The 21,673-nt window shown below is 40.0% G+C and overlaps 3 protein-coding genes across 3 annotated transcripts in view; 1 reads left to right on the top strand and 2 right to left on the bottom strand.

Annotated features, from left to right (window-relative positions):
* Positions 1–373: 373 nt before the first annotated feature.
* Positions 374–4,033, bottom strand: LOC148154862 (uncharacterized). Its single transcript, XM_088014935.1, has 4 exons — positions 3,675–4,033; positions 2,329–2,412; positions 1,646–1,738; positions 374–752 (listed from the first exon to the last, which is right to left on the bottom strand). Exons 1-4 carry the CDS (start codon positions 3,807–3,809, stop codon positions 642–644), a joined length of 423 nt encoding a protein of 140 aa, XP_087871061.1. The 5' UTR covers positions 3,810–4,033; the 3' UTR covers positions 374–641.
* Positions 4,034–5,349: 1,316 nt separating this feature from the next.
* LOC148154861 (uncharacterized) lies at positions 5,350–21,631 on the bottom strand. The gene is made up of 6 exons (XM_088014492.1): positions 21,527–21,631; positions 20,827–20,969; positions 18,966–19,125; positions 18,761–18,841; positions 16,903–16,995; positions 5,350–6,252 (listed from the first exon to the last, which is right to left on the bottom strand). Exons 1-6 carry the CDS (start codon positions 21,570–21,572, stop codon positions 6,104–6,106), a joined length of 672 nt encoding a protein of 223 aa, XP_087870618.1. The 5' UTR covers positions 21,573–21,631; the 3' UTR covers positions 5,350–6,103.
* LOC106912068 (casein kinase I) overlaps positions 20,250–21,673 on the top strand; it is a 31,920-nt gene continuing 30,496 nt past the window's right edge. Inside the window, exon 1 of the mRNA XM_088014488.1 lies at positions 20,250–20,348. The gene's annotated coding sequence lies outside the window, so the exon portion shown is untranslated. The remainder of the gene's footprint in view (positions 20,349–21,673) is intronic.

Genomic DNA, 21,673 nt, shown 5'->3' with positions numbered 1-21,673 from the left:
CCAATTTAAAGGAAATGTGTTGGTTCAACTTAATTTATTAAGGTTATTCCAATTTAAAGGAAATGTGTTGGTTCAACTTAATTTTTGTGGTTGATTCAACTTATTTACTTTAGTTGGACCCAATGTAATTTAATAGAACCAGACCAACTAATTTTACACTGATACCTTCACACTACTTAATTAAGTTGATCCAACTCATGAAAATTAAGTTAGCTGAACAAACATGCTTCATGCTGAAAGAAAGCTATATAATCGTGTGGAAAATCTTTCCATGATTGAATTATGTTAATTCAAAGACATTTTCTTAAGTGCTATTAAATGAAGTGTTTTAAGACCACACTGAAAGAAAGAACACTCAACAATTAGAAAAAGTACAACATGAAACTGTATTTTCAAAATTGTTATCCATTTTCTTTTTACACAGCACAAAAAACAGCTGAGTTGAAAGTTGAAATAAACAACAAAAGGTCAGTTTTGTTTTTCCAGAAAAAAACTGGGCTGTGTTTAGCTTAGATCAAATTCTTAACAACATAAAAAGTGTCAGTAAATTCGCTCAACTTTGCGAACTGTAACAGTTAAAATTTAGTTTTCCATTGCGGTCTTTAGAAAAACATGTAAAGATAGATTGCTCAAGTTGTTCATCACTTCCACCGCCTCCAGGACAATCCCAACATCCTCAATGGCATCGCCAGGCTCTGCACTCTCCGGTCGAATAACGAAGATTCCACAGACGGTCTCGGCCATTTGTGCACCTTGATGATGGGAACATGGGTGGGGTATTGGGGGGGAGAGATTTCACATCTCATTAAATAAAAAAATAACTTTACACTTATTTGGCTGACTCACCAACAGCTAAGGTCCATCAAAGACCTGTCTGTGTTAATTGTGAGTCCAGTGGTAAGATTTTCCATTTAGAAAAGGTACCATATTTTCTGAAAATGTAAGGCACCTAAAAGCCTTACATTTTCACAAAAATCGTCTTATAATCCGGTGCACCTTGTGGTGCGGAAAATACGGTATATTGTCTCATATGGAAAAACTTGAAGAGAAGGGATGAATCCCAAATAGGCCCCATATTCCATGGCCTGTTCTCCTCAATTGAAATGACAGTCTGAGGATCCACCACACAGACTGTCATTCCAAACCAGTCCTACTTATGTGCAAACAAAGCCCTGACTCTGTACACAAACCAAACATCTTATCCATGAAGAACCTGTCTTATTTCCTGGATGGAGGAAATGTCATGACTATGTGTGGTAGTTATTTCCAAATAGATCAGTACTAACATCTTAGGTAAAGTTACTTAATATTTCTGTCTGCATATGAAACAATGCTGTTAGAAAAAAAGGCTAAATAAAACAGGCCAAAGATCTTTTTGTGGAGTTTAACTCACCTAAAAATCCTCATTTTAAACCCACTTAGCAATAACTGTAATTATATCAATCTTACTAATGATTATCCTTTTCTGTGGGAGAAATCTAAAAGCATCTCAAAAGTCAAATTAAAATTGAATGTACCCAAGTGAAAAAAAAAGAAGAGTTTTAATGATCATCTCTTATTTTAAATTTATTGGTAATTCACAGGAGGTCCAATTAACTCCAACTATAATCACCTCTTTTGTGGACACAAAGATACATTAACATACCATGTACTCTTTCTCCAGCTTCTCTGGATCTTCATCCAGGTACGCACACAGGCCTTTTAGGATCCACCCTCGTCTGACTTCAGCAGTGTTTTCCTAAATATGCAGATCAGAAAACAATGAGAACAACCGCCAAAATCCAGCAGTATACTATAAGGTCACACACTTGAAAACTTAGCTACATTCAAAGGAAGTCAAAACGAAAGTGATCAGTGGCTTGCAGCCTATTTGAAAGATCTTTAAAATAGTTATTCTCCTTTCATTATGCCATGACTAAAATTAAGTTTAACATTTTATTTAAACTTCTAACTGAAGCTGTCACCTAAGAAATATTTATGTCTGAAACAAGGGTACAGTATAGGGGGATATACTGTGAAAAATCTATTTCCTCTGCCTTCTCCCAGTGCTAGAAACAACCAGTCAGTGGCAGGAGAGTTTTAGTGCTGTCAATCACAATCTCATGTTGCTGCTCATCCTTCTTCCCCCTTGCTCTGTACTAATCTGTAGCTAGCATAGGGCTGATAGCAGCTCATATCTACTAGACAGAGAGAGACAACACTCCTTACAGTTCCACATCCCCACGCAAATAAAGACAAATAAAACTGACTTGCCAAATACAAGTTCAGCTGAACCCTTATGATCGCTCTAACTCTAGATTCAGTCATTTTAGATCTGGCAAAACTTACCATTAGCCACTGCAATCTAAAACTTGATGGCCGATGACCCACTTCACCAGTGCTTATGTAGGTGGATAACAGACAGGTGATGTTCTGAAAGAGATCAGATTTTCAAACATTAAAATATGTAATTCACCCTGAGCAGAGTTGTATCTGAACATTCAAACTTTTAGTACAAGTCTATTGAATGGATCATGAATCAATCAATCAAATTGTATTTGTACAGCACATTTCAGCAGAAAGGCATTTCAAAGGGCTTTACATAATTAAAAACAGAAACACAGAGTCATGCAACATTTAATAAACAGTGAAACAGATAAAAAGTAAAGCCAAAAACATTAAAAACATTGAAGACATTAAAACCGCACTAAGCCTAATTTAGCTATAAGCAACTCTAAACAGGTGGGTTTTAAGTTGAGATTTAAAGGCACCCAGTGTTTCAGCTGTTCTGAAACTGAATATAACCACTGGGCACATGCAAGCATGTATGTGCAGAACAGTGGTGACTTGAACATGGTAGAAAGCAATAAAAATATAAAACATAAAAATCAAAACAAAAACCTCAACATTTCAAAATTAAACCGATAAACTTAAAAATTGTTTTTGAACTACAATTATTTGGGGAAAAACAAGTACAATAACAAAATACATCTTTAGAGCAGAGGAATATATGTATTTAAAAAATAAGAAAGCTCAAGTCTGTTCATGGACTAATAGGAATAATGGACAATCCTCTGAGTGTTTCAGGCAGAAAACAATACTAGAAATCCATAGTTAGCAGGTGGACATTTATGTGGACATTGCAAGCACTTTTAAAGCTCTAACAGCAAAGGCCTCCGCAGGTTCCTCTGACTCAAATTTAATACTTTTTATTATTAATAAATGAAGAATCTGTATTACGATAGAAAGCCACAAAAGTGTGTGTGCATCCAATGTCCACTCTGCATTTACCTACATAATAACAGTACTGAAATCAAATAATAATAAAAAAAAAACATTTAAATAGACTTATGTTTGGCCCCAGTGTTTAAAATCCACTAAACCTCAGACTTCAGAGTTTGTATGGCACCAGATGCTGAATTTACATCAGTCCAACTTTTTTCCAGGGAGTTTTAACAACCTGAGGAGGAGCAAAACTGTGACATTTATGGGGTCCGTTTTTTGTCTTGACAGCAGCTTTGTGACCCTTACACTGCTTCATGTGATGTTAGCATGATTTGAGTACATCAATTACATAGAAACGTGACCGAACATAGAAAAAAATGTTTTTTTAAAAAGTCTTATGATTTTAATTTGCATCTTTTTATTTCGATTTTTATTTTGATTTAGACGGATGAAAATAGACTGAATCTTACCTTTTTCAAATTAAGCAGATCCAAATCAGGAATCTTCCCGCTTCTCTTGAAAGAACAGTTTGAAGTTTTCCCAGACACAAGATCTCGCGTGATCTCGCTAGCATCTCGCGTGATCTTCCATAATTTCGCTAGCATCTCGCGTGATCTTCCGTAATCTCGACAGTGTCTCGCGTGATCTCCGGGTCTCGCTAGACCCTCTTCGGCGGGAGATTAGTCTGACTAAATTGAATCACGTTGTCTCAACTCGAATACATTTTATTAACGCTAGGTTGTTGAATTTTATGTTTATTTGACGTGATTTTGTCATATTTGCCTTTGAAACATAAAATAATTCTGTTAAACATGTTATTTTTTATAAATGCAATAACCACTTCAATTCAGTTGTGCTTTGACACAAGCATGGAGCAAGCAGGAAATGGTGCAAATGTTAGAAAAACGCTGATTAATTACCAGCTAACCATCACTTCATGTGATGTTAACACATGTTAGCCACTGACATGAGTACATCAATTACATAGTGTGAAGGTATCACTGTTAAATAAGTTGGTTTCAACTAAATTTGCATTCATCTTAATCAAGTAAAGTCAATTATTTGGTCCAAAACATTGCAAATTAGTTGGTCTGGTTCTATTAAATTACATTGGGTCCAACTAAAGTAAATAAGTTGAATCAACCACAAAAGTTAAGTTGAGCCAACACATTTGCTTTAAATTGGAATAACCTTAATAAATTAAGTTGAGCCAACACATTTTCTTTAAATTGGAGTAACAGAATTACATAGTGCTGAAATAAAGCAAAGTAATCAGGTGGAAAATCTTTCCATGATTTTTTTATGTTAATCCAAAGAGTTATTTCTTTCAGTGTACATAGCAACACTGATATGTGCACAATCCTGCCAGGAGAATTTAGTATTCTCTAAACTGCAGCTGGCGTTTTCCTGGCACGAAAAACAATCATCTCGCAGGGCCTCGTGTGATTTCCCATGATCTCGCGGGATCTGCCGTGATCTCGCTCGTCGCCTCCAGCACAAGATCAGTCTGACTATAATGAATCGTGTTATCTCAACATGATTCAATTTCATAAACGTTAAGTTGATGAATTTCTTGTTTGTTCAACATGATTTTATCACGTTTTTGTTTAAAACATGAAATTATTGTGTTAAAAGTACATGATATTCTTTTATTAATCTAATAACCCCCTAAGTTCATTTTTTTGAGTGTATGTGGGACCTAAATGTCTCCTCAGCTGCTGTAGCCCTATTTGCAGTGAGGAGAATTTGATGCAGCACCTAGATAACCAGGTGTCCCACAGTCAACAGGATCTGATGCTTCTTAACTTCTAAAATCAGAATTAAGGACAGTGTATCCAAAAGTAGAAGCTAATGTGGCATAAATGTTTTATGGCCTTTTCTTCGTTTGTTCTGTTTTGTTATCAGCGTCACATCTGCTGTTACTGCTGTTTTGCCTACAGAAAACATTTGAAAAGATCAACTTGGGTGTTCCCTGTTCGCTGGGGCGTTGATGACTGCACCATTTAATTGGATTAAGTGCACTATTGTATTTACTGATATTGTGATACCATTGTTTTATTCAGGTTGTTTTGCTCGTTTCTTTCAGGGACTGAGGCTCCTGTGGTGTCGGTGTCTTGTTTTGTGCATTTATTTTGTTGGAGCACCTTTTTCTTTGTTACGGAGCCGCATAATTTGCTGTGCTTTGTAGTGTCGTGGGGGATCCCTTTTTCTTCACTGGATGTTGCTTACTTCCCTCACAACTTCCCCCACTGGTAAGTCTCAGTCTCTGCTAAGATTTAAATATTTTACTTCAACCAATAATTTTGTTTAACTGTATTTACCGTCTTAAACATTCTGTCTTAAGATTTTGCCAATTGGAAAGGGTTTTTTATTGGGTTTTTTTGGGGTTTTTTTTTTCAAATATTGAATGTCAATAAATTTTGCAGAACTTTTCGAATCTCGACTCCTCCTTCCAGCAGAACTTGCCTGTATGCTTATTACAATTCATTGTTCCTGGAGTGTTATTCCAGGTGGTGTTGCTGGTTTCTTTTACTCATTGTAACTTTAACATCCTCTATCTGGGCTTCATAACCTTAAAGAAAATCCACCCCAAGTTGCCACAACAAAGATCTTAAACCTACTTCAACGATATTTTCTCTTACAGATTAATGTCATCCTTCGTTCATCTAGACATTAAGTCTTTCATGGGAGATATGACCTTATTCTCTATATTTTTATTTTATTTATAGTTATAAACAGAATAAAAAAATTACACAGATTATATTTTAATGTAAATGTGAAATATGCTTATCCAATACAATGCATCAGTTTTGACAGAATATTTTTTTTCACAAATTTCCACCTAAAAGAAAAAAAGACTTATTCTGAGAACTTTATTTTTTCTATCTAAAATCATTACTCATGACAGATGAGACTGCTGCTGTGGTGCACGAAGAGTTGTCTTTATGCCTTGTCCTCGCTTGTATTTTACTGCCAGAGAGGTCAAACTGAGGAGGAGGATCGCAGCTTTTCCCAGAAGCATCCAGTACCACATCTGTCCCTGCAGACCTGCAAATACACAGAGGGATGCATGCAAAGCTGTTTGTTCCTCTTTCTCTTCTCCTACCTGTCCCTGCTTCAATGACCTAATACATCACCCTCATGCATTATCAATGTTTCTAGACATGAAAACACAACACAGAAAATGATTCTATCTGATTCTATCTGCTAAACACCCACACACCCCTCATTTCATCTCACAAAATAACAAAAATTACTACAAATGAATAGAGCATAGATCTTGTACAGGGAGAAAGGTAATGGAATGAAAGTCAGGCACCGAAACAGAACATTAGAAATCAGAAAGTTAAATACTGAGGCAGGGGTGGAAAAAAACAAATCACTAATCAGAGAAAATATGGTTCAGCTGTGGCAGGGAGAAATCAGGTAAACTTAGGGAGACTAATTCATAGAAGGTGAGCAAGTAGGACATAAGGCTTCAGAAACCAAAAGGAAAAAAATCTGACAGAACAATAAATTCAAATATAACACAAGAAAAAACAAAGAAACGTAACACAAAAGAATGAATTCATCTGGCAAAACCTAAACAATGATAAATACAGTGAAGTGAACTGAATTACCTGCAACACAATGATTGTATTGTCAAACAAAAAGAAAGAAAACCCAGACGCCCAAGGAATGTGGCAAACCTACAATGAAAAACTATGTAATAATGCAAGTGTTGCTAAAATCCTTTTTTGTTCAATGATTGCCTGTAAACTTAATATCTTGACTGTACACATGAGATAACCTGGTCTCACACCCTTAGTGCCATCTGGGCATGAAAAGGAATGAAAGTTATGACTGTAACTACGGTTCTATGAATCCCAGATGACCGCCAGAGGTGGTGCTTAAAGCACTGAATGATCATTCTTGCGCATGCACAGGTCAAGAATCTTATACCAACATGGTCACACGTGACCCCCGGTGACACCGGTAAGTCGAGATAGTCACGCGACAATGACAGCTCAGTCCCTTAATCTTCTCGCGAAACCCAATGATTCCAAGGGACCAAAAGCTCTGGCGGTCATCCGGGATTCATAGAACCGTAGTTACAGTCGTAACTTTCGTTCTATTTCATACCTACTGACCGCCAGAGGCAGTGCTTAAAGCACTGGATGACAATTACCAACAGAGTCCTGAGGAATCACACACAGAAAAGAAACAATCCAAAAACATGCCCACTTCACTGGGATGATGATGAACGCTGGGACAGGATCCCCTCCAGTGGGTGAAAGGCGGCCAGGTTAACCCTGTAAAACCTAGCAAAGGTATTTGGAGATGACCAGGAGGCTGCTGCACATATAGCCTCCAGAGTGGCCCCAGTCATAGCGGCCTTTGACGCACTAATGCTCCTGGTGGAATGGCACTGTACACCACCAGTAGGTTGGTGGCTCTGTAGAATGTACACTTGTTCCACCACGTCCACAATCCAATGTGCAAGACACTGTTTGGAAAGGGCCTGCCCCTTGTGGGGCCCTGCGTAGAAAACAAACAGATTATCAGACTGCCGTAGAGAAGCTGTGAGTCTGACATACGCTTCCAGTGCCCTAACAGGGCAGAGAGATGGGCTCAACAGGCCCATCTGCATCAAAGCGAGCAAGCTGTAGGGGCACAGAGTGGCTCGCAGAAAAGGCCACCTTAGAAAGAAATGCCACGTCAGGCCAAAGAGTAACGCCAGAATCAGCTGGGTTCCAACGGCAACAGGACTTGTGAACAGACAACGCATGTAATTCACCCACCCGCTTCGCTAAAGCCATGGCAAGGAGAAAAGCAATCTTTTTTGACAAATACTCAAGGCTCACCTCCGCCAAGGGCTCAAACAGGGGAGATTGCAGCGCAGTGAGGACTAGAGAGAGGTCCCACACAGGTACGACAGGGCGTAAGGGAGGGTGCAAGCATCATGCACCCCTCAGAAACAAAAAAACGTCTTTGTTACGTCCTATCATCTCTCCACTCACCACCGCACGCCAACAAGAGATGGCAGCCACATAAACTTTCAGAGTGGACAGAGACTGACCCTGAGAAAGCAGTGCTTGAAGGAACGTTAAAATAACTGAAATAGAACAGTGTACAGGATACTCATGTCTAGCATGACACCAACTGCCAAAAACTTTTCACTTATGAGTGTACACCAGTCAGGTGGAAGGGGCCCTGGCGTTAGTCATTGTATGCCAGATGTCTCTGTCATACTCTAAGAAGGAGATGCCGGGCCTCGTAGTGGCCAAACCCAGAGCTGGAGGTGACTGGGATTGGGATGCAGGATCCGACACTCTAGCTGTGACAGAAGGACCTTCCTGTGGGGAAGAGGCATTGGAGAGCTGCAACAGAGCCTGTGCAGCAGTGGAAACCAGGTTCTCCCTGGCCACAAGGGGGCCACTAGAAGGACCTGATGTCCCTCCTGAAGGACCCTCAGGAGTGGTGGGCCAATCAGAGGAAGCAGCGGAAAAAGCATAGAGCAGCACTCTCGGACAGTCGTGTGCCAATGCATCTTAAGCCAGGGGACTGGCACTCTCTGCCAGGGAGAACCAAAGCGGGCAATGTGTTGTCTCTCGGGACGCAAATGGAGACAACACAGCTGCTATGCTGTATTTCTCCCAAATCACCCCCACTACCTCCGGGTGGAGTCTCCAGTCCCCCGGTGGTGGGTGTCCCCGAGACAGAATATCGGCCGGCCCATTCTGCACCCCTGGAATGTAGGCCGCCCTCAGGCTGGCAAAAAGAGGGGCTGCCCAGGTAAAGAGCTTCTGGGTCAGCCTCAGCAATGTTATCAACCGTTTCTCTCCCCACCCCCCCACATGGTTGATATGAAAAACCACCGAAGTATTGTCCGAACGCACCAGGACATGCCTTCCGCGCAGGCCTGGGAGGAAGTGTCACAATGTCTGCTGCACAGCCTTCAACTCCCAGGCGTTGATGTGCTGCAGTTTTTCCCGCGGAGACCATGCCCCCCGGGCAATCTGTTGCTGCCACAACCCCCCCCCCCAAATCCTGTGGTGGATGCTTTGGTAGAGACAACCTCTCGACGAGCCGGCAGCGAGCCCAGTGGAACCCCTTTGGTCATAAACGCTGCATCCCGGCACTGAGCCAGTGACGCGAAGCATTCAGGGGAGACCAGCAGTTTCCTGCGTTAGTGCAGCGTACAAGATGGGTGTAGCCTTAGGCTGTTGAGCCACATCTGTAGCGGTCGCAGAGACAACAATCCCAGGGGTACTACTGTAGCAGCAGCAGTCAGCTTGCCCAACAGACGAAGGTAAGCAATAAAGGGGGGTGCGCGGCCGGGTAGAAAGGTGGGCAGCATTTACAGAATGCCCTTAACACACTCAAGCAATGGGTGAGCAGTCATGGTGAGGGAGTCCATCATGATCCCAACAAACGTGACTTCTTGAGATGGAACCAAGTTGCTCTTCTGCTAGTTCACACGAAGACCCAATAGGTCTATGTGATCGAGTAATGTGCGTGTGTCTGCCGCGCCCTGAGCTTGGTTGACTTGAAGTAGGTGTCCTTCAAGTTGACCAAGGTGAACCAGTCACCTGGGGAGATTGTCTGAAGCACATCCCTGATGCTCAACAAGTGGAAAGGGATTGTCTTCAAAAACACATTGAGACCTCTCAGGTTCAAAATTGGGGGGAGTCCGCCAGTCTTTTTTGGGACAAAAAAATACTTTGAGCAAAAGCCCCCTGGCGCATAGATGAGCCAATCTTCCAAGTAGGGCAGGATCTTCACCCCCTTGGCCTGCAGCGGACACAGGGCTGCAGCCACGCACCAAGTGCACACACGCGGGGACAGAGAGAGGCCGAATGGAAGAACTCTGAATTGAAAATGCTTGCCCTGAAATGCAAAGCGGAGAAACTGCCAATGGTGTGGTGCAATCAGAACATGAAAGTAGGTGTCCTTCAAGTCGACCAAGGTGAACCAGTCGCCTAGGGAGATTGTCTGAAGCACATCCCTGATGCTCAACAAGTGGAAAGGGATTGTCTTCAAAAACACAAACACATTGAGTCCTCTAAGCTCAAGGAGTCTGCCAGTCTTTTTTGGGACTAAAAAATACTTTGAGTAAAAGCCCCCTGGATCCCGCATGGGGTCGACAGGCAACATAGCGCCCTTGGCCAAGCAAGATGTCTATCTCGTGGCTTAGAGCCTGAGCCTTTACCTGGTCGTGAATCACTAACATCCTGACTCGACCAGGACCAGGAGGACGGCGGCGGAACTGTAGTGTATAACCCCAAGTCAGTGTAGACACCACCCATGGGTTGGTCCAGCAACTGAGCTGGTCCGGGATAAAGTGTCCCACTGCCAGCTCGGTATCATTTCTGAACCCCCCTACCCCCTAAGAGGGCGGGAGGGTTGCCGAGTGGACTGCCTGGGTTGAGAAGCGATGCGAGCCTGAACCCTGGAAACATCCCACTGGCCAAGAGGAGGCCCTGCAGCAGGCCGTGGCTGCCCCACGGAGGGTGTAGATGGGGCTGGATAAGTGCATGAAAAAAATGCAGAGGCAATCCCAGCAGGGCGCTGCAATCGCCTGCGATGAAGGCCGGCCAGCTGCTGCCTGGTATGAGAAGCTTGGGCCGACCGCTCCAAGGCTGCAACCGCAGCAGAGCTAAACAACTCCCCAGGGACCACTGGAAAACTCATCAGGGTCCTTCTACAGGCTTCGGTAAGAGGAGACTGTGCCACCCAGACCTGGCATCGTGCCTGGACAAGGGTAGACAGGACACGGCCAATTTCCCTTGACAAAAGAGCAAACGCATGAGGAGATGCGTCCATCAAACCTTGAGTAGGCGCAATCGCCAAGCACTCCAGAGAAGCTGAGAGACCCAGTAATAAATGCGACAATGAATTACCGAGTCGCCCGAATCAAGCCCCTAAGTCATAAGCCACTGGTTCTTAACCTGGGTTCAATCGAACCCCAGGGGTTCGATGAGTCGGTCTCAGGGGTTCGGCGGAGCCTCTGCCGCAGAGGTGAAGACACACTTGTGTAAAGTCGTGATGACTTGTTGAAACTGTGGCAAATTTGGGTTGTTCCTGGATAGTCAGCTCAACTTTGCTGAAAACACTGACTATATTTTGAAGAACTGTTCTCAGAGACTCTACCTTTTAAGAGGACTTGGTGATCATGGGGTGACCCAACTAGACTCTAGCTGGGGCACCCCTATGTCTTGAATTTGGGGGGTTTGGGGGAATCATATTTTATTTATCACTAGAGAAGGGTTCAGTGAATGTGCATATGAAACTGGTGGATTCAGTACCTCAAAAAAGGTTAAGAACCACCGTCATAAGCTCTACAGAGCAGATCATCAGTCACACGACACTGAGGACGAGGACACCTAGCATTAGCTCTCAGAACCTCATCTGGAGCCACAATGAGGGATGCTATAGCAGGCTCTACAGAAGACATATGACCCAAGCCAAACTTGGGCGCATCCTGAATGGCCGCCAGAGCCCTGCCATCAGAGGTCGGCTGTGAAAAGACCTTAGTGTCTGCCCAAGAGGCATGAACCTCCTTCACATAGTTGGCAGATGAGGGAACCATAAAGGACGACCTAGTAGTAGGACACCAAAAGAAAGCACAGCTGGATGCTCTGTGGAGCATCCAGCTGCAACCGAGCAAGCGCAGTTCTCAAAGCGCCCACTATTGAATCATCCTCTTCTGACTGAGAGCAGGAAGAGATATGCGAACTGGCTGTCGACATATGCGAGCCAGATTCAAACGGATCTTGAAAATCAGTACCAGATGCTGCCAGGGATATAGCATCATCTTCTAAAACAGAGAGTCCTGAACCCATGGTCTGCCCTGGGTCCGGGTCTCCAGTCAGACTAGAGCCACCCCAGTCTCTAAGGAATTTGAGCAGTGCTTTCAAAATCTGCTCCAACTCAGAAGTAAGATGGGCCACCTGCCCAGATAGAATCCCTGGAGCTCTTCTTGGTCCTCTTACGTGGAGGTTCCATAGCCTCAGGAGCCATACGCTTCACAGGCTGGTTGACACCTTGAAAGTCAGCCAAAGAGCAGTACTAGGGGACAAGGGCAGAACAGAACAATTAGGGCAGGCCGCATCAGTCAAGGCCTAATTTAGGTGATCCGGCCCCAAACAAGAGGGACACAGATCATGCCTATCCTCCAACTGGAGAGGGGAAAACACACTCTGCAGCCCTGCACGTCCAGCATTTCACTCTCACAAGACAAGGTCAGGTATTGCTGAAATCGCCACTCTTGACACTTAGCCGACGAGCAAATGGACCAGGGAACCCGGTGAGCAGAAAACGCCACCAGGGGTTCCCGAGCAGAGAAAAAAACTGCAAGGAGCACTACGACCACCATAGCACGGTTGCAATATTTAATGAGGCAAGCCGAACATGGCTGCACAACAAAAGAAAGATCAAACCCGGAAAAACGGCTGCAATTAAACAAATATAGGTAAGCCGAGCACAAGGTAAACAAAAAGCAAGCCGAAACGGCTACGCTAATAATATAAGACAAGTCAACACGGCGGCACAATATAAAGAAAAAGCAATCCCGAAAACGGCTGCAATACAATCAACTAAGGGAATCCAAACCCGGCTGCCAGCCACAAATACAAGCCGATATGGCTAAGAAACAAGCTGGTCTGAGCTGGCTAACGCTGTACCACCAGCAGCAACAGGAAAATCAACGCGGGAAGTGAACGTGCCGCCGCTCCCGTCGATTAAAAAGAGAAAAACAACTTACCAATCGAAGAACAGAGTTGTATCAATGAAGAGCTTGCGCAGCCTCTGGAGGGTGAGAAAATCCTCGCAGCTCCGACCGTAGTCTCGAGGCTACCAGCGACAAGCAATAATCAAATTCCTACCATCTATTCACCTATTATGAGAAGATGAAAAGGGACTGAGCTGTCATTGTCACGTGACTATATAGACTAACCGGTGTCACCGGGGATCACACGTGACCATGTTGGTATAAGCATAGACATAATATAAGGATAGATGCCTCATGGACCGCTCGTGCCTATTGTCGCTGACGAGATTTAGGGCGGCCATCTTGGAGCGGTACTCCACTCCACTCAGCGTTATGTGTTTAGCAGCACAATGACGTATCAGCGGATTTAATCGATCATAACACACTTTTTTGTTACTGTAAACCATATTCAAACATCTATCAAAGCTACATTTATAAATAATTGTATTTTTTAAGTATGTTTTTAATACATAGTTCATCATATTTAAATATGCTTAGTGGCTATAACAATAGAATAGGAATGGAATATTCTGATATCGATGTATGAAGAGCATATTACAAAGCACACAGCCGTTCATAATTTATTTAATAAATTATTTAGTAATATCAATATATATTTATATAACTATACAAACACTAATAAATAAAGATTAATAATGGCACCAATAAATAATGATTAATACTATAAACATGTGTATATATATATATAATATACATATATATATATATATATATATATATATATATATATATATATATATATATATATATATATACTCGTCAGCTGAAAAACACACAAACACACACGTGTGTGTATATGTGTGTGTGTGTGTGTTTCAGCTGACGAGTCCAAAATCCGATGTGAGATTCATCCGTGCTGCAGTGAATCCATCTCTCTTTATAGATTTCTCCCTCTTCTTCCTCACATCGTGTCTTTAGGAAACCTTCAAAACAAAAACGGAAGATTTAGGATGTATCTTACTTTTGACAGAGTGAAAGAATATAAATAATAGTCTTTACCACCTGTGTAGACTTTGCCGGTGAATGTTATAACACATAATATAAGTTTTATATGTGTTATATTGTTTCATTTCTAATATAGGCCCTTGTGTCAGATAATCTAAGTCAATGTTAGAGAATAATTAATTTTTTTAGATTTACGGAATCTCAGTTAGCCTTCATAGCGGGGCTGAACCCGTATTACACCAAGCACTGTAGCTAATATTAGCTGGTATCTCACCGGTGGACATAAATACAGTAAAGTAATATTCTAATCACAATATATACACAATAATATGTCCATCTTACTTGTGAAATGTTGTCTGTGGAGCCCTCGCATCAATAATCCATCGACCAGAACAACAATATCCCTCAGTGCTGAGGCATCTTCTGCTGCTTTGATTGAGCAAAGTAGGAGGGTATACCGCTCCAAGATGGCCGCCGTTTTTCCTGCGCCGGAGTGGTCCATGAGGCGTCTATGCTTATATTATGTCTATGGGTATAAGATTCTCGACTTGTGCATGCGCAAGAGTGATCGTTCAGTGCTTTAAGCACCGCCTCTGGCCATCGGCTTAAATCCCGGGGGTCGGGGCGGGGTCTGGACTCCCCCAATCTTGGAAAAGTCTAGAATGGTCCCCCCCAAAGAAATAATGAAAGAAACCCCTGTATTTAAACAATATCAATATAAAAAAGAGAACAGAAACAAAGAACGAAGTAAATCCGCCGTTCATCTAAGAAAAAAATAAGAATTAATTTTTTGGTCCAACCCAGTATTGTTAGAAGAATGGTTCAGTCCAAAGTGTAGGAGGAGTCATGGGAGGAGTAACAGCATCGCTGCTGAACGACTCAGGCTCCGTTACAGCCGCTAAGTGAGGAGCTAGCTGTTAGCTGTGACTCTTCAGCACTAACAAAACCCCCTCCAGTAAGTAAATACCTAAAGCAAAAGACATGTAACACGTTTTATTGACTTTCACTGCTCAATAGGAAGAAAAACATCGACAATAAACAGTTCGTTATTTCATTACTTTGACTAAATGATGATAAACTGACACCTTATTCCTTGGAAATCAAAACTAGCTAAATTGCTACATTGCTTTCATAGACTTAGCTCCTTTTTCTCTTGAAAGTAGCCAATATTTCAATTATATTTAGCTCTCTAACTCTTTAATAGGAAGAGTTTGAAATTGGAGGGAGCGACTGTGCGTTAACACTAGCCAACAGGTCATTATGGGAGCCGAAAGCAGAGGCGACTGCAGATGACAGTAAAACAAAAATAAAGTCTGCCTTTATTTCTTACCATCTTCAACGTAGAGCCTTTAAAATCACAAAATAAAATCTGGATATTTTTCTAGAAAACTCTGGTGCTGAGCCTTAAGTTTAAATTATGACACTTCCCAAATATTCAATTCCTACATATTTATAGGTTTTAACATGAAAAAAGAGAAAAGTTTAAAGCAACTTAAGTTATAATTTAAATAACACATGACTTGTATGTATTGAGAACCACCACTGCAATAAATCAATATTTATGAGGAATTTTATTAAGTGGAGTTACTTATTAAAACTTGTTTTTATTTAGAGCCTTAAGTTTTTGTAAAGGTGTAGCAGAGATTAGATCTGTGACTCTGAACCAAACTCATATCTGAGCAACATTTGAATGTAGTATTTATATTAGAATATGTGTTACGGTCACTGACCTCTAGGGACTCTCTTCATGAGAGAGCTCTCTTCCTTTGTGTTTCAGTTTTACCTGGCTGCCACAGGTGAAATGTGTTGGAGCTCATCAGCCACCCCATAAAGAGCTTCATGCCAGAGATGTCAGATCCCTTTCTCCCTGGGTCTTGATCTGACGTGATCTTGTTTGTGAGCTGACTGTTTGTGGGGACTTAACTGATCTAGCATTTTGTGAATAATTAAGTGTCTAACTAAAATAGTGTGTTTCTGTTCACAGTGGAAGCTGGTAGGGGTTCTCTGCCATTTTTGTGGTAAACTGTTTTCTCTGGTTTTGTGGTTAGCCAGGGAGTTCAGGTTTTGTATTTTCTTTCAGTTCTCCTTTAAAAAGTGGTTTTATTTTATAGTTAAAAGGGGGTGTTTTGTTTGTTGTTTTGGCCGTGGAGACCCTGAAGCTTAAAGGTTCCCTGTGTTTTCTGTCTCCTGTGGTTGAGGTTTTACCTAAACTGTAAAATAAACTTTGTTTTTGCTACTGACTGTCAACTGTTTAGATTACTAACTTTGTGTTGCACCCAATGCCAGAATTACCTTATTGGTCTTGGGGAGGGGTTGTAACGGCATGCTTTACACCAGGGGTGTTCAATACGTTGACCGCGGAAGGTTTTGAGTCGGGTCATTCTCTGAATTTGGTGCATTTTGTGTCCCACAGGTTTATCTCAAAGATTTTCATATAATGCAAACCACATTTTTTGAGAAAATCAAGAAATGGAAATATCTGTTTCTTGGTAATATAACATGCAAATATATTTTAAAAATTTTATGGGTTGTTGAAGCATAGAGGTCTGCCAAATGAGCAGTCAGTCAAATTTTGTTAATTATTTGTAAAGGCAGTAAAACTTCAGAGGGTTAGTACTTTGGCACTGTCTGATTGGTCTGAAAGGGATCCAGAAATTGTGATGTTAGATCGATCTCCAACAATCGTAAAGCTCTGTACAGGAGGGAGGTGAAGGAGCTTGTGATCGGTGTAAAAATAACATGCTCAATGATGTGTCAAAGACGAAAGAGATGCTGATGGACTTTGAAAAGAGATCCTGCTGTGTTTGTGTATTTGTGTTAATTCCTGGTCATAGAGACAGACAGATTTCACTCCCCCCATCTTTCTGACATGCTGAATAACAGACATGGTTGTATGCTACATTAGTGTTACAGCGACACTAAATCATAATGTATATGACCTGTTTTAGCATCAAATGTAACAGAAAAAAATTTAAACTTACTAGAAACATAGAGATCTGGTTCTTTATGTAGGTCTGTGCTGCAAAGCTTCTGGTTGCTCACTGTGGTTGGGGTGGAGGGTGTTGCCTGGCTGCCTGGAGCAAAAACGATTATTCCATCAATAAACAAGTTTAACTTCATTTAAAACATATAGAGAATCTGCTATAAGTCTCTGTTAAAACAATAATTCCTCTCAACTGTCTACATGCTCCATGAGGCACTACTGCAAAGTCAGTGACTCAATAAAAATTGTGGGTCTTTTTAAATTAATTTCTCATTCATTAATTACAATCAAAATGGAATGTCTGTGATTCTGACTATTATGCTTCAACTCGACTGTATTGGAATAAATTAGATTAATTTAAATGGACTTTTAATCAGTTTGCATGCTATACAACTGGAGATAAGTTGGAGGTGTTTGTCTTGTAAAGTGCCTCTGGTTGACATTTGGTATAGATTAAAAGAAAAGAAAACAGAAAAACTGATCTCAGTTTCAAGTGGGAACACAACCAGTGCATAGCTGTGTTCTTTGCAGATTTAAATAACACTTTTTAAATGATGCCAATTCAGCTCATTGATGAAAATCTTACACATATTAGTTTCCTTCTGTTGGCCTTGTTGCAAATACGAAAAGAAATTGATGATGGAAAGGAAGAAATGTCTTCTGAGTAAATCATTGACAAAGCATTTTCTGACTATTTGGCAGAAAAAATGAAAACAGAAATACAGGCCTCAATTAACCAGTCTGTGAAAAGTATAGTCAGTGAACAGGAGCCTGGAAGTATGCTCTGCTCTCCTGGGTCTGATTTGCCAAAACAAGTGTGTTATGGAAACTAAAGACATTCCAAGAGAAAGTAAACAAGATGGCTGTTTTGATTTTTTTTATGCTTATGACAAGACAACTATGGAAATCAAAGCTATATAAACTGCTTCTGAATATATTCAAATAATTCCATACAAAAAAATGTAAATAATAAAAACTACTTGAGCTGTCAAAATATCAATCTTTTCTCGTAAAGCCAAACTTTTTCTGACCTGTTTTAACTTTCAATTGTATTTCTCTAAAAAGTGTATTTTTAGAGTACACTTCTCAGAGTGCACTCTCAAAACTGTATTTGCAACAATTAAGTCCAATGGCATCTTTGTATCCATGACACAAGCTTCACCAGGGACAGATCCTGTACTGACTGTGGTGGTGCAGGGTGGAGCACAGCTCCCATAAGGAGACCTTAGTCCTCAATGCAGCATGCAGTCATAAGTTCAGTTCCAGCCTGATGACCTTTGCTCCATGTCTTCCCTCTCTGTCATTACTCACTCCTCTCAAATAAAGTCTGTCTTTATTTGAAAGCAAGAGTTTTTTGATTCAAAAAACTCTGATGAAAAAGTGATCTTTTACTAGTTTCCTTCTTGATTTGAAGTAAACTAAATGATTTGAGAAAGACTGACTTAAATTTGTCATCCTAAACACACTTAATAAATTCAGTTTAAAAAACTGAATAAATTGAGTTAGATGATCATAATATATTGAGTTGGATAGACATAACTTGAGTTACTTAAACTTAATTGAATTATTTGTTACCAATTGAAGCAATTCAATGAAGTTGGTTCAGCTCATTTCTTTTTACAGTGTGTTATTTATTCTTAAATGGTGCTTTTGTACCTTTTAAGAAATATCAAATAATCATTGATAAAAGTTAATGAAAACCTTAATTTAATGTTCTAAAGCTATGAAAAACAGGTTGTAAATTTTGTCTTGCATTTCTGTTAATGATTGTTAAATTGCAAAGTAAAAGGCTGTTTGTTTAATAAGATTTAGGCCTTGAACTTCTTGCCAATTAAGATTCTATAGAAAATCTTCACCTTGCCTGTGATGGCCTTCATAGTCAGATGGTGTTTCTTGAACACTGACAGTTGAGATGGGCTGAATCTCTGCCTGTGACCCTAAAGAAGACAAAATAGGCTCAGACAATGTGTATAAATGTTTTTTTTTCTTTATTTTGCCTCCCAAATGTGACAGTGTGGCATCAGTGATGCTTCCTTTGAGACAAAGTTATGATGATTTTACCTGTTATCTGAATGTAGACTAGAGGACTAATTGCATCGACTGTTTTATAATCTGGATGAGTGCTACAGCTGTAATTCCCAGTGTCTGCTATTTTTGCAGATGTGATGTGTAGAATCACAGTCACATTGGGCTGAGAAGAGGTCATGTTGATGAGACACTTCTGAAAGACAAACACCAACAATGATGTGATCACAGACGTGCAGCCTTTCTTTGCAGTGACTTCCAGGGCTTAGCATTTTGCTAAGTTTATTATTCTGCAGTAACTTTAGTGAAATCTACATTTTACAGACTTTTCATACTCTAATCACAACGTTTACAGAAAGCCTATCCCATGACTCCACGTTGAGCTGAAATGTTTTATTATGCATATAATATTCCTAAAGTCCTCAAACAGTGTGGTTCATTAAGCAGTTATGATGAGCTGTTTGTTTACATGTGAATGCATGTCTTAAATTATGGTTAATTTTAAAAGCTGGGTAAAACAGCTGAATAGGATTTCTTTTAAAGAGTAGATATTGTTTTTAAATTTGGATTACATAAACAATTGGACTGGTGGCAGGTTCCAGTTTCAGGCAACAAACCAAAGCATCAGACCATATTAAAAATCTTTAGTGACTAAGTCAAGAAAAGAAAATTTACATGAAGCTCAGGGAAACCAGCAGAGAAACAACTAAAACAGAAAGTAATAAGGAAGAAGTTTAGGGAAGTTTAGCAGAAGATCCAGTAGTCAGTGAAAGAGAAAGAAGAGCTTAAATACTGAGGTATAGGTGGAAATGACAAAGGAACCCTAAGAGCTTGTCACAGCTGGGGAAGGGAGTAGGTAGAAGCAAATTAGGAAATGATGAAAAGCTGGGAAGGGGAGCAGAAAGGAAAGTTCCAGTCAATGGAAATTTGATGGAATTAAAAAAAAGTATCCTAAATGGTGTTTTTGACATTTATGATACTTGGTAAATTTATTGGACAAGATTAGACTCATCTAATTAAATGAATGAACACAGAATATTTATTTATTCATTCATTTACAAGTAGATCTCAATTTTGATTGCAGGTACGTAAAATGTTTATTTAAAAAAAATATATACATTACAGTGTAAGTCCTAGACTTACAAAAAGAGACAAAGAAAGAATTGAAGACTAAATAGACTGGAACAAACACACAACAGAACCACATTTTCTGTTAAATGAAGGTGGATATGGGACATTAGAAGCAGGTGTGACTGATTACTACTGCATGACTCACACAATTGGAGTACAGAAAGAACTGAACAGGTCACTACAGGCCTTCCTGAACCAAAAACCAAAGACTAATACTAGAATAAGAATCTAAGCCAATGAACAAAGAACCGAACACGAGAAAGAACTAAGAAGTCAACTCTGAGTTAAGTAAGTACAGAAAACTTGTAGTAAAAAAGTAACATCCTGAAATAATCCATTCAGAATAAATGACAAGCAAAAACAAAAAGACTCATGAAAGAAAATAAAATAGTTCAAATGTATCAAACATTCTACTATACTGGTAACACATAATTCATGCCCTAATTGTTTTGATTTTACATCACAAATTAGTTAATTTTTGTTTTCATTTTACTTTTCAAAGGAATTAAATTGGTACATTTAATTTAATTAATTTAACTGCAATAATAACTAGATCTTTCAACTTTCAGAATCTTATAGTTTTCATGTTTCTAGTTGGGTTTAGAACTTAAACATGTTGGAGGCCATTTTAGATCTGTTTTTCAGCAACTTTGACTTTTTTATTTAAGTTAAATTAGTTAAAGCAGTAAAGTTTTTCACAGTTTTTGTTAATGAGTTAATTCATCGCAACATTTCTGTGAAATCTGAAAAAATATTTTTGACCTACCTTTCTTTCACCTTCTTTCCACATCTGTGCAAAATGCATGGAGGATAAAAATGTAAATTTACAACTCAAGTTGAAATCTACTCCGACTCGATATCTAAAACCATTTCCAGGTGAAATGCTCACATCAGCTCCATGAGCAGCTCCTGTGGAATCAAGCATGCAGCTGCTTAATATCATAACATTTGTATGCAGTCCTTCCCATCAGTCTGGATAAGTCTAGCTTTTAATTCCTCTTTTAGGTAGTTTTTTAACTAATGTCTTGTAGATTAGCCTTGTTGTTTAACTGTATGAGTTAAAATCAATTGAATTTAATTTGTTTTTTTAACACACAGTTAACATATGAAAATGTATAATCAAATCAGTCAAATTTCATAGACAGATTCACATTCATTACATGAATGAAAGTGACAATCACAATGCAGTTAAATTTAGTTTATAATCCCAAAGTGTTCAGAAACATTAGACAAAGTATGTTTATGATACCTCACGCAAATCTAAAGATCTAAGACCACTGAGGCTCTTCTAAATGAAGAAGAAGAAGAAAATACTAAAACTGAATGGACTTCATAGCATACTATGAAGTCCATTGAAGTCCATAATGGACTTCAATGTTACAAAATACAAGTAAATCAGCACTTGGCATGTGCATCAAATTAGTATGCAAGTTGTTTCATTGATTCAAAATTAATAAAAGTCTCACCATTAGCTGGAATCAAGGAGATCAAACTTATCATCAGCGCCAACATGTTTCTACTTCTCTCTGCGTATCAGTTACTTCCCGTTACACGTAGATTAGCGTTTGTCCATCAAATACGGTTTCCTCCTCACCGCTCCACCGCCCTGGCGG

The sequence above is a fragment of the Poecilia mexicana genome, unplaced genomic scaffold (assembly GCF_051168715.1).
Source record: "Poecilia mexicana isolate PSO_F unplaced genomic scaffold, ASM5116871v1 scaffold_17, whole genome shotgun sequence".
Classification (NCBI taxonomy): domain Eukaryota; kingdom Metazoa; phylum Chordata; class Actinopteri; order Cyprinodontiformes; family Poeciliidae; genus Poecilia; species Poecilia mexicana.
Note: the sequence above shows the minus strand (reverse complement) of the source record. Positions and strands in the feature narration are given on the sequence as shown.